Raw genomic sequence first — 13,473 nt, forward strand, 5'->3', positions numbered from 1 at the left:
TCTCATCGGTGTACACACATCCCGTGTAAGGAGCCCCAGACAGCTCACACTGCACACCAGTCATTCATTCAACAGCCGTGCAGGCCTCCCCCTGGCCATCCACTGTGCTGGAAGCTGACAGTGGCGCCGGACATATCTCAGGTGGACAGTCACATCCTGGGCGAAGCAGGGCTCCTCATTCATTTGTTCCTTCATAATATGAATATTTAAGCTGTACGTGAAAGTAAGCACTGGGGACATGGTCAATGAAACAGAAAGGGTCCCCAGCTCATAAAATGTGCAGGTTGAAAGGCAGATGTGAACCAAACAGAAATAATGAAATAGTGATGTCAGCAGGTTGCTGTAAGTGGAGGTTAGGGGAGTAAGCTTTGGGGTCAGACTGGCTGGGTGAAAGCCAAGCCACCAACAGCCTTGTCCCAGGATGTGCCTCAGCGTCCTGACCTGCACAAAGAGCACCATAATGGACCTACTGTGGAGGGCAAAGCACTCAGGGTTGTGTCCAGCACACGTCAATGTGTGTTTTCTAGAAACACAGTAATGGGGTACAACAGAGTATAATTGAGGGCAGTGGATTTAAGATAACACTTGAGTTAAGATGTGAAGGATCGGCAGGTGTGAGCCAGTGAGGGGACCAGCACCTGTGAAGAGTTGGGGCCTTGGACAGCGAAGAGGCTGGCAGAGCTGGCAGCGGGGCTGAGGGGGAGAGGAGGAGGCGGCACAGGGTCTGCAGGGCCTGGGGGCAGTGAGGGAGCATTTTTCATCCAGAGGCAGAGGTTTGGACGAAACATTCTTTGGCCTGTGTCTCCCACCTTCCTATTTCACACATGGGGAAACCCGAAGCCCAGAGAGAGGAAGCCATCTGCCCCAAGTCACCCTTCAGGACAGCCACCCACCAACCAATACTGTTCTCTAACTGCACAAGAAGAGCTAACTGACAGGCGAAGAGACAGGCACAGCCAGAAGGCATCAGAGCCCAGACCAGGAGGAGCCCAGGATGCCGGCTGCCCCCAGGCACCTCGGGTCTCCAGCAATCCTCCCTGGACAAGCTCACACTAGGGAAACCAGGTGGTGCTTAGCAGAGCTGTGTGAGCTGGCAAGTCCTGCTCACCCCACAGCTCTCCACACTTGTCTTGGGTCTCAGAGGACACGGCACCCAGGAAGTGGAGACAAGGTCAGAGCTTAGGCTGAGCCCAGTGCACCCGCCATGGGCACACCCAGCTCAGTCTGTCCCTGGGGCCAGAGGAAGCCCCAGCAACTAGGAGGGGAGGCCAAGGACCCTCTCTCCCATCCTCTATCCCCAGATCACTGGAGTGACTTTCGTTTTCAAAAATGGCAAGTTCTGGGATTTCCCTGGTGGTCCAGTGGTTAAGAATCTGCCTTCTAATGCAGGGAATCTAAGTTTGATCCCTGGTGGGGGAACTAAGATCCCACATGCTGTAGGGCAACTAAGCCCGCGTGCCATAACTACTGAGCCCACGCGCCACAACGAAGAATCCGTGCATTGTAATGAAAGATCCCACGTGCTGCAACTAAGGCCTGATGCAGCCAAATAAACAAATAAATATATTTTTTTTTAAGTTGAAAATTAAAAAAAAAAAAAAAAAAAAGGTGAGTTCTTTGCTGACCTCAGTGGGACTCGGAGAGGAGGAGCCCTCCCTCCAAAGCCCCAGATTCTCATTCTCCTGGGGCAGAGGGGAGGCTGCAGCTGGGACCCAGGCACCCTGGCACCCGAACCCCAGCTCTGTCACAGGAAGCCGCTAGTGGTGATCCTGAGCCTGCAGGTCAGGCCTTGGGGTTTCCCTCTCACAGGCAGCTAGGTGTCCTGCTCATGGAGAAGCCCCTCAGTCCCCCATGTCTCCCCACACCTGGCCCCAAGGAGAGAACAGGAGAGGCTGAGGTCAGGCAGCGCCTGCCCAGCACAGGGGCGCCAGGAGCAGGCGCATACCCAGCATTCCAGCTGCGGTGCAGCCAAATCCCCCCTTTCTGTCGCCATGGCAACGCTTCCTGTGTGGGGCAGAGTGGCTGGAAGAACGGGCTGGGGCTTCTTCCTAGGGTGAGAGGACATTCTCCGGTGGTAAGACTCCCATCATCCACCCAGGCCCCTCCTCAACCAGGCTTGGTCCCGGGCTGCAGATGTTGGCTCCCCAGGCCTGCCTGATGCATGGGGTGGTCAGAAGACACAATCCCGCCTGTCCACGCTAGAGGTCCTCTGGCCCCCCTCCTGCCCTGGACCAGCCTGCCGAAGCTGACTGTCCCCGGGTACCCCCTCAGCTGCGGCTGCTACTTTCCTGGCATAGCCATGGCTTCAGGGCCTCGGCCACCCTCACTGGGGCTCTGGCACAATGAAGGGGCAGGAGAGACCCAGGGCTCCAAAGTCAGATGGACCGAACCTGCCTCTGCCACTCAGCTGTGATCCTGGGGCAAAAATGACCAAAGGGCTGACTTTATAGGGCAGTCAGGAGAGTGGAAGGAGGTCGTGCATGCCAAGGGCCTGGGACATAATAACCTGTCACTAACGCAACCTAAAAACAAAGCAGGGGGTGTGAACAGGAGGAAGTCGCCCAAGAATCCCCTGCTCCAAGCTCCAGTCGCCAAAGGCAGGGCCCAAAAAAGACAGTGGAGGGAGGACTGTCCAAGCCTCCCTGCCCAGCCTTCAGGCCATGGGGACAGCCAGTGGGGCAGGGAGGGCAGAGGCTGGCAGGAGGGCAGTGCCTCCTTCCCTAACTCTCACCAGTGCCCCCTCCAGTGGGGAAGGAGGATCTCGGGAGAAGGCACTCCCAGAAGGCCTCTCCCCTGAGCTGGCCCCTCGGCTCACACCGACCCTGGCCGCCAGCAGCAGTTTTCCTAATAGAAGCCAGGTGTGGGCCAGATGCCCTGGCGGAAGTGGGGGGCAGGGCCAGGCGGAGGGCAGCATTCCAGGCCCCGCTGCCCCCGCACCAGCAGCCAAGCACAGGCACGGTCCCAGGAGCTAGGAAGGGGTGGGAGCCACCCACGCTCTTCCCAGGTCTCCTCAGCCCAGAAACCCCCTTCAGGGGGGCTTCCTCCCTCTTCTCTGAACTTGGAGCCCTTGGATGGCAGCCACCACATCTCTACCTCAGCACCAACAGGGCTGGAGGAGGAAGAGGAGGAGGAGGGGAGAAAGGAGGAACGCGTTCAGCTAGGGGAGCTGGCCGGAGGCACTGCCCAGCTGAAGCAGGAATAGAGGTGCCAGTCGCTGTGGCCTGGACCCTGAGGGGGACGAGGTGAGCTGAGAAAGCTGGGGAGAGGGCCTCAGTCTCCCTCCTCGAACGGAGCCTGGGACCCCTTTCCAGGCAAAGACTGGACGTTAGCCTCGGAAAGCTACAGTGAGGCCCACTGCTCACGCTGCCCTGAGGTTCAAACAGCTCCACCACCAGCCACAGGGCGACGGGACCAAGGGACCTAGAGCCAGGTGGGGCTAAAGCCGTTTCTGCGGAGCTTGGTTCACCTGCCAGGATGGGGCCTCCTCTTGGTCTTCAGCCAGTCAGAGGTGGAGCTGACCGCACTGTCCTGGGCAAAGAGCTGCAGTTGGCTGTGTGAGGGGGTCCTGTGTGTGTGTCTGTGTGTGTCCATGGGGGAAATGCGGCCCCCTGGCGACTGCTGCTTAGGTTTAGCCTGGCAGATTACCCTGGACCCCAGGTGGGGAACAAGCCCTAGAAATGGAGATGAGGCATCTGTGCTGGGCCTGGGGCCCTGCTGGGGAGCTCCTCCCACAAGCTGGCAGCAGGGCTCTGAACTGTACCTTCCTCAGGAAAGAAGGCGCCTCAGCTTCTAGAAACACTTTTAAAATGTGAATTCGCTCTTCTCACTGTTGGCCTATAACCCTAATGGCTCCCGCAGCACAGGTGACAGGCTGCTCATTCAGGTCTCAGGACGAGCTCGGCCTGCCCCAGGCTGTCCGCAGCAGCACCCAGGCCTCAGCCCCGAGCCAGCCGCTCAGGGAAGCACTAAACCACTCCAGCAAGTGGAGCCCCCCAGCAAATGCCCCATGTCTGTCTCATTCATGGCAGAACATTCCGTGCCTGGCACCAAGCTGCTCTCAAATGAACGAGTCCCCACTGGCTCAACGCCTGAACCCACGGCCTAGCCTCCCGGCTCGGAACTCAAAGGGCCACACGCACCTGTGTACAGCCAGATGCAACCAAACACACTCAGTGCCCGGGGCCTACGGGTCAGGCAGGCCCCCCAGCACTGGCTGTGAGACTGGAGAGGGACAGGGGACTGGGTCTTCTTGGCTCCTCGATGGCTGGCCTCTGCTGACCATACCAGGAAAGATGGGTGGGGACAAGGGTCTCAAAAAAGGAGTAGAAGCTGGAATCTCAAATTAGCTTCCTGAAGCCACAGAATGCCTCCACCGAGGGCCTGTGGGGCAGCCTGGCTGCACCCCACCCTGTGATCAAAGCTGGACCCTCCCAAGACCCAGAACATGTTTCCCAGAAAGAGCTTCTAGCAGCAGGAGCCACCTCTCAGGTGACCCCCACGTACCCACCAGGCCTTGGCCAGGGGCACGGGTGTGGCAGAATCTGTGTGCCAGAGGCCGAGCTGCCCCCGCCCTCACCTGCTAGAGCCCTTGGGGCCTCAATCCAGCCCCCCTGCCCACACAGCTCACCTGGGAGGCCTTGGGCTTGGTTCTGGGGTCGAAGATCCGCAGCTGCTTGTCCTGGAAAAGCAGAGACGAGAAAATAGCACAATTATGGTGGGGAGGGCCTCTGGGGGCTGGTCTGTTTCCCCCACCCTTAAGCTCTGATGGTCCCACCCCGCCAGTACACATCACGTACCAGGCAACCCCTCCTCAGCCCGGTTCCTCCTTCTCACAGCAGAGGGCAGGCCCCCTTTCCAGCACTGGTCACCCACAACAGAGAACTCAGTGACAAGAGTTCACATTTCTGAGCACCTGCTATGTACTGGCAGGTGACACGCCTGATCTCGCCCCATCTTTCCAACCACCTTATGAAACCATGCTATCATCATGACCCCTTCACAGATGGAGAAACTGAGGCCCAGAACCAAACTCTAGGTTACCAGCTGCTATATGGGTGTCTGGCCCCGTGCTCAGCCCAGCCTAGAGGGGCTCACAGGGCCACATCATTTCTACACTTAATTTGGTGCCTAACCAGGAGGCAAGCTTACACATCCATCCATCACCCAGTGCACAGTTACTGGTTCAGAACACCCAAGGGTAGGGATAGGAACAGACAAAAAAAGAAAAATAAATAAATAAATAAAACGCTCATACTTTATATAAACAGCTTTATTTCAGTGGAATAATCTCTCTGCGGGTGTGAGTGTGGGAGAGTCTACAAAAATACATTCATAAAGAACTGGGGGGAGGGGGCAGAATTTGCATCCATTGACTATTTACTGGCTTGGTCACGATAAACTGTTAAGTGTAAAAAGGAAGATGCAGAGTAACGAGGTGTGGTGTGATTCTATTCCAGTAAAAATAAACAAAAATCTCCATTTGTCTGACCACATTCCTGTATGTTTTGCAAGTCTGCTGAGTAAGGAGAAAGGTCTTGACAGACACAGGCCACGTGTTAACACTGGAACCAGGGGTGAGGCAGGTGAGGGGTGATCAGCTTTTCCTTTGTATATCTCAGCATGGCTCCACTTTGTATTAGTCAGCACGGATTCATAATTTCTTTTCTTTTTTTTAAATTAATTAATTAATTAATTTAGGCTATGTTTGGTCTTTGTTGCTGTGCGAGGGCTTTCTCTAGCTGTGGTTAGCAGAGGCTACTCTGTTGTGGTACGCAGGCTTCTCATTGCGGTGGCTTCTCTTGCTGTGGAGCACAGGCTCTAGGCATGTGGGCTCTGTAGTTGAGGCAAGCAGGCTAAGTAGTTGTGGTAAGCAGGCTCAGAAGTTGTGGCTCTCAGGCTCTAGAGCACAGGCTCAGCAGTTGTGGCGCACGGGCTTAGTTGCTCCGTGGCATGTGGGATCTTCCCGGCCCAGGGCTCGAACCTGTGTCCCCTGTATTGGCAGGCAGATTCTTAACCACTGCACCACCAGGGAAGTCCCGATTCATATTTTCTTATTTCAAAAACAATCAACCAGCAATGAACAAATGGATTTTTTTTTTGCTGCACTGTGCGGCATGCGGGATCCTAGTTCCCTGACTAGGGATCTAACCCAGGCCCCCTGAAATCCAAGCGCAGAGTCTTAACCACTGGACTGCCAGGGAAGTCCCAACAATCAGAATTTGAAATTAAAAACATAATACCATTTACATCAGCACTCCCAAAAACTGAAATATTATACTTAGCTATACGCCTAACAAAATATGTATAGATCAAAATGAGGAGTACTACAAAACTCTGACGAAAGAAATCACAGAACGAAACAAGTGGAGAGATAGTCCACGTTCACTGTTAAGAATACTAGATATTGTCAAAATACCAGTTCTTTCCAACTTGACCTATAGATTCAATACAGTCCCAGTGAAAATCCCAAGTTATTTTGTGAATATCGACAAACTGATTATGAAGTTTATGTGGAGAGGAAAAGACTCAAATTGGTCACCCCAATAGTAAAGGAGAAGAACAAAAGTGGAGGACTGATGCTTCCCGGCTAATCCTCTAAAGCTACAGTAATTAGGATGGTGTGGATCCACATAAGGGTAGACAAATACATCAATGGAGCAGAACAGAGGGCTCAGAGAGAGACCCCCTTAACTACAGCCAGCTGATCTTCGACAAAGGAGCAAAGGCAATACAGTGGAGCAAAGACAGTCTTTTCAACAAATGGTGCTGGAACAACAGGGCATCCACATGCAGAGAAATGAATCTAGACACAGACTTTACATCCTTCACAGAAATCAATTAAAAATGGATCACAGGGACATCCCTGGTGGTCTAGCAGTTAAGACTCCAAGCTCTGCTCCCAATACAGGGGGCCCAACTTCAAGCCCTGGTCAGGGAACTAGATCTTGCAAGCCGTGCAGTGCAGCCAAAAAGAAAAGGGGCGGGGGGGGGGGGGGGACAAAAGACCAGAATGAACACCTCACCAAAAAAGATATGCAGACAGAACGTGAAAACATGAAAAGATGTTTAACATCATATCTCATTAAGGAATCAAATTAAAACAACAATGCGCTACCACTACACACCTACTAGAATGGCTAAATTAAAAAAAACTGACAACATCAAGTGCTGGTAAGGATGTGGAGCAACAGGAACTCTCATTCATTTCTGGGAGGAATGCAAAATGATTAAGGCCACTCTGGAAGACAGTTTGGCAGTTTCTTACAAAACTGAAAAAAAACACCCCAAAACTCTTACTATATGACCCAGCAACTGTGCTCCTAAGTAGTCACCCAAATAAGTTAAAATTTTATATCCACATAAATGTTTATAGTTGCAAAAAAAAAAAAAAAGGAAGCAGCCAATAAGTTCCTCAACAGGTGAATGAATAAACAAACTGTGGTACATTCAATGGAGTATTGTTCAGTGATAAAAATAAATAGCTCAGACCCCAAACCATAAAACTCCAAGAAGAAAACATAGGAGAAAAACTTCATGACATTGAATTTGGTATTGATTTCTTAAATATGACACCAAAGCACAGAGAAACACAAAAATAGACAAATGAGACTATGTAAAAACTTTTTTTTTAATCAAAGGACACAATCAACAGAGTAAAAAGACAACCTACAGGAGAAAATATTTTCACACCACCTATCTTATAAGGAATAAATATCCAGAGTATATAAAGAACACATACAACTCAAAAACAAAAAAATCAAATAACCCAATTAAAAATGGGCAAAGGTTGGGACTTCCCTTGTGGCGCAGTGGTTAAGAATCCGCCTGCCAACAAAGGGAACACTGGTTCAATCCCTGGTCTGGGAAGATCCCACATGCCATGGAGCAACTGAGCCCATGCACCACAACTACTGAAGCCCACGCACCAAGAGCCCGTGCTCCGCAGCAAGGGAAGCCACCACAATAAGAAGCCCAAACACCGCAACGAAAAGTAGCCCCCACTCACCGCAACTAGAGAAAGCCCACACGCAGCAACAAAGACCCACTACAGCCAATAAATAAATAAATAAATGTATTTTTTAAAAAAAGTATATTCTTTAAAAAAAATAAATTGGGACTTCCCTTGTGGCACAGTGAGAATCTGCCTGCCAATGCAGGGGACACAGTTTCAATCCTTGGTCTGGGAAAATCCCACATGCCGTGGAGCAACTAAGCCCATACGCCACAACTACTGAGCCTGTGCTCTAGAGCCCAAGAGCCACAGCTACTGAGCCCGCATGCTGCAACTACTTAAGTCCACGAGCCTAGAGCCCGTGCTCCACAACAAGAGAAGCCACTGCACTGAGAAGCCCATGCACCACGACAGAGTAGTCCCTACTCTCCACAACTAGAGAATCCCTGTGCGCAGCAACAAAGACCCAATGCAGCCAAAATAACAAACAAACCAACAAATGAATAAATATTTAATAAATAAGTAAAAGTAAAAAATAAAAAAATTAAAATGGGCAAAGGACTTGACTAGACATTTCTCTAAAGATACACAAATGGCCAACAAGCATGTGAAAAGATGTTTAACATCACTAATCCTCAGAGAAATGCAAATCAGAATCATAGTAAGATATCACCTCATACCCAATAGAATGGGCACTATCAAAACCCCAGAATACAACAAGTGTTGGTAAGGATATGGAAAGTTGGAACCCCTGTGCACTGTTGGTGGGAATATAAAATAGTACAGATGCGATGGGAAACAGCTGAGCAGTTCCTCAAAAAGTTAAAAATAGAATTACCATATGATCCAGCAATTCCACTTCTGGACATAAACCCAAAAGAACTGAAAACCAGGATCGCAAAGAGATATCTGCACACTCATGTTCACAGCAGCATTATTCACAACAGCCAAGATGCAGAGGCAAACCAAGCGTCCACTGACAGATGAATGGATAAACAAAACACAGTATACCCATTCAGTGAAACATTACTCAGTCTGAAAAAGGAAATTATGGCACATGCTATAACAGGGATGAACCTTAAGGACATTATGCTAAATGAAATAAGCCAGTTACAGAAGGACAAATAGTATACGATTTCACTTACGAGGTATTTAAAGTAGTCAGATTCATAGATACAGAAAGTAGAATGACTACAAGGTGCTGAAGGAGGGGGCAAAGGGAAGCTGTTCAATGGGTGTAGGGTTTCCATTCCAGAGATCTGTTTCACAACAATGGAAGTATATTTAATGCTAAAACTGTATTATGAACTTAAAATGGTTAATATGGTAAATTTTATGTGTTCTTTATAAAAAAATATATGAAAAGCTCTCAGTCCACAAAAAGATAGGGAAGACTCAGAAATGCATCTTACTAAGTGAAAGAAGCCAATCTGGAAAGGCTACATATTCTATGACTCCAACTATATGACACTCAACATCCAGGAAAAGGCAAATCTTATAGAGGCAACAAAAAGATCAGTGGTTGCCAGGGATTTGGGGAGAGGGAGGCAGGAATGAATGGGTGAAGCACAGGGTACTTTTCTAGGACAGTGAAACTACCCTGTGTGATGCTGCAATGATGGATACATGTTGTCACCCAGTTGTGGGAACCCACAGAAAGCACATCAAGAGTGAATTCTAAAAAAAAAAAAAAAAAGGAAAAACAAAACAAAACAAAAAAACCAAAAAAAAAAAAAAAAGAGTGAACCTTAATGTAAACTGTGGGCTTTAGTTACTGTAGCAACATTGGTTTAACTGTAACAAACGAACCTCACCAATGCAAGATGGAGTGGGGAGGGGGATCAGGGACTCCTAGCCCTGTCTGCCTGGCTCTGCCTGTGTGCTTGGGATGCAGACAGTTCCCGCTGAGTGCTGCAACCCAGAGGTGGTCACGGGTAACTCTGGGGAGGAACCTGGACCTGACTTGAGCCCAGAGGACAAGCGGAGCTGGTGCTAGCACGGAAAGGCATTTGAGGGAGGAGGAGGAGCACAAGCAAAGATGTGGAGACAAGAGCACGAGACGTGGAGGGAAGACAAGATCACGTGGGGAGAGTGAGTGGTGGGAGTGGGCGGGGGTGTCGGGCAAGCGCACAGCTGGACAAGGGAGGGGTCAGCCTGGAGAGGCCTTGAAAGCCAGGCCTCCCTTAACGGGCCAGTCCCAGGCCTTTCTGACACCTGGCAGGGTCCCAGGGTTCTCAGGTCACTCCTGGCAAAGCCTTCCAGCTGCAGTTTACTGAGCACTTACTACATGCCAGGTGGGCACCAGGCACCATCCAGGGGTTGGTTCTGAAGCACCGTCCACTCCACAGCCTCAGGTTCAGGAGGAGGCTGCTTAGAGACAGACAGTGATCAGACAGATGAGGACAGTGAGGGACACACAACAGAGACAGGCAGAAACAATGAGAGAAAGAGGATGGGGAAAAACAGAGGGTCAGAGAGAGACAGAGACAGAGAGAAAGAGAGACAGACAGAGGACAGAGACTATTATAGACACAGAAAAGAGAGCAAGGGACAGTGAAAGAACTAGAGATTGAGAACAGAGACAAAGCAGCACGAGACAGACAGAGGATGGATCAAGCAGTGAGAGACACTGGATCTCGACAGATGACGGGCAAGAGAGAAGGTCTCCTGGCAGCAAGGGCCACTCCCACCCATCACTGTGAAACCAGAAGGCCAAGGATTAGGAGACCAGGATTAGGACACCAAGTCCACCACTAATGAGCTCCGTGACCTGGGCAAACCCCTTAGCCCAGGGTGGGGTGAGGGTGAGGCACAGTCTTGGTACCTGGGCCAATGAGCACAAAATTCCAACGTCAGGTCCAGACCAAGGTTCAGATTGGGCACTGGGAGCTGGCTGGACATTGGTGGGGCCCGCAGGGCCAGGCAGCGGGGGTGGCACTCAGCTGCCTTGGCGCTGCGCTCACAGGCACAACCCACTGCAATGAGTGGGAGCCCAGCAGGCCAAGCCCAGCCATCTGCGGGGCTGGCGCGCCCCCTAGTGGCCACCTGCCGCAGGATCGGGAGGGGAGCAGGAAAGGGCTTCAGTGGCCTGGGCCAGCCCCTTGCCCTGCAGGGGCATCAGGAGTCCTGGAGGCAGAACTGCTCCAAGGCAGGACAGGAGTCATAACCAGGGGGCCAGGGAGGTTTTCCCCGTGGGGCTGGGGGGCACGCTGTGGAGACCGAGACGGCTCTGATGGGAAGCAGAATGTTGCTGACCAGTGGCCAAGAGGAGCTCAGGCTCCCTCCTCTGACGGTGGGCCCCTCATGGGCTCCCCGTACACACTCAGGACAATCCCATGGGCACCTCCACCTGGCCTGCAGTCATGGGGGCGGTCCCTCTCCTGCACCAGGCCCCAAGTGCTTTTGGCTTTTGACGCACCCACTCAGGATCCTGAGGCTCCCTTTACAGCAAAAGAGGAGACAGTGGATGCAGGACCGCGGTGAAGCCCAGAACTCACTGACAGCATCCTCCCCCAGGATGCCGCACCCACATCAACAGCATCACAAGGTGCTGTGTCCCCACAGGTAGAGCAACCAGGTCCAGGAAATGGGGTGGGGCTGGGGGGGCCTCCACTGGGCACCACTCCAGTGACCCTCTAGGGAAACCTGTGCTTCTTGTCCCTGCATCTTTGGGCTCTGCGTGGAGTGGGCCAGAGTTCCACTGGACTCGGAGCTAGCCTGCTCCATTAATTCCTCCCCACAAGATACCAACAGGCAAGAAGCTGAGATGCCGCCCTGGGATGTGATGGAGATGGGATACTCTGCGACTGGGTAGCTCTTCCTTCTCCACCCACCCTGCTCTGGGCCCAATGTTGATAGTAAATGGGGCTCAGACCCGTGGGGAGAAGGGGGCCAGCAGGGGGCCAGTCCAGAGTTCAGGAGCCCAGCATGGGTGGTGGCGAGGGAGAGGGTGAGACCAGTGGCCCAGGCTTCCTCTCTCAAGGTGGCGGCCAGATCCTAGGAAAGTTGTCCCCAGGGGTGGCAACTCGGGGACTGCCGTGGCTGCTGGGTTTGTGGTGAGGCCCTCCGTCCCTGGGTGCTAAGGGCTCACAGCTGTCACCCCTCCCAGCGCTGCCGCCCACAACCGTGCGCACATCCAGTGACCGGTCAGGGTGGGGGACAGGGCCCAGCCCCCTTGCCTCAACAGGGACAGCTCCCGCACCGCTCCGCAGTCCTCTGCACACAGCCCCGGACCCGACGCCCTCGTCCCTCTTCTAGGTCCCCCCGCCCCCATGCCCTGCCAGGCCCTCCCCTGGGAGTCACTTCTCCCTGCACTGCCCCTTCTCTTGGAGACTGACGCACTCCTCGCCATCACCCCACCCCACGCCATGGCCCCCGCCACAGCGCCCACTGCTCTCAGAACAAAACCCTCACATGGCCTCCGGCTCAGGCTCGGCCCATCCCACCCTCCCCTTGCCCACAGCCCTCACCTGGCTGCCTCTGAACAGGGCAGGACCCCTGGGAGACACGCCTGCCTCCTTATCAATCCCTCCGCAGCCTCGTCAAAACCAGAGGTGACCCCAATGGGGGCTCCAACCACACTTGGGGGGGGTGCGGGTCAAGCCAGGCCCAGCTGAGCCGCAAGCTCTGGAGAGGGGTGGTGCCTCTGGCTACTCCACAAGAAACGACCCACGTCCAGCCCCCAGACACCTGCCCCCCCAGACACCTTGCCTGGGGCTGCGGTTGGGGCCTAGAGCCAAGACGACCTGGGGCAGAGGCCACAGGCTGGACTGGCCGTGACAGCTGCAGCTCTCGAGTGAAGGGCCGTCCAGGCCACAGTACCTGTGGGCAGGATGGGGCGCTGGCGGGCAGCCTGGGCAAGCTCTACCAGGAGCTCCCTTCCTCCCACCCAGGGCTCTGGCCCAGGCAGGCTGATGTGTGTGGCCCCTGCTGAGGCCAGTCCCCGCTCAGAACATTCACGGGGTGTAGACACCGCCCCAGTCTGCCCAGGGCTGCTCTGTCACTGGGGAAACCAAGGCCCCTTCCTGCCGCCCTCCTGTCAAGCCGCCCGTGGCCACACACTGCAGCTCTGACCCCTTCAGGCACCCACTGGAGCTGTGAGGTGGGAGGAAGAGCAGGGCCCTCCCTCAGGGAAAGAGGCTTTCTGCACACTTCCTTGTGGACTTACCTGTGGGACGGGCAGCCCTGCTCCGTCCATTCTCCAGGCTCAGAGGGCCAACTACTCTCCCCTCAAAGCCCAAGGCATCCACAGAATAGCCCCAGGGCCGCCTCCTCTGGAAAGCCGATGGCTAAAATGTATCAATCACTTTAAAAATCTTCACAGCCTGCAGCCAGCAACATCCATTGTAGGAATCTAGGCGGGGGTAGGCAGGCTATAAGGTCCATGGGCCACATCCAGCCAGAGGCTTGGTTCTACAAATGCAGTTTTACTGGAACACAGCCACGCCCCTCGTTTACGTACTGTTCACAGCTGCTGCTTTGTTACCAAGTGGCCCTGACAGACAGCCTGGCCTGCAAATCCC

General features: G+C 53.2%; 1 protein-coding gene across 7 annotated transcripts in view; it reads right to left on the bottom strand.

The window, feature by feature from the left end:
• CORO7 (coronin 7) overlaps positions 1–13,473 on the bottom strand; it is a 59,140-nt gene that overhangs the window by 32,068 nt on the left and 13,599 nt on the right. For all 7 annotated transcript variants that reach the window (XM_057747797.1, XM_057747794.1, XM_057747795.1 and 4 more), the window contains one exon: positions 4,628–4,678. In XM_057747797.1, the coding sequence (XP_057603780.1) occupies positions 4,628–4,678 (51 nt within the window). The remainder of the gene's footprint in view (positions 1–4,627; positions 4,679–13,473) is intronic.

This window comes from Hippopotamus amphibius, chromosome 9 (assembly GCF_030028045.1).
Source record: "Hippopotamus amphibius kiboko isolate mHipAmp2 chromosome 9, mHipAmp2.hap2, whole genome shotgun sequence".
Taxonomy (NCBI): domain Eukaryota; kingdom Metazoa; phylum Chordata; class Mammalia; order Artiodactyla; family Hippopotamidae; genus Hippopotamus; species Hippopotamus amphibius.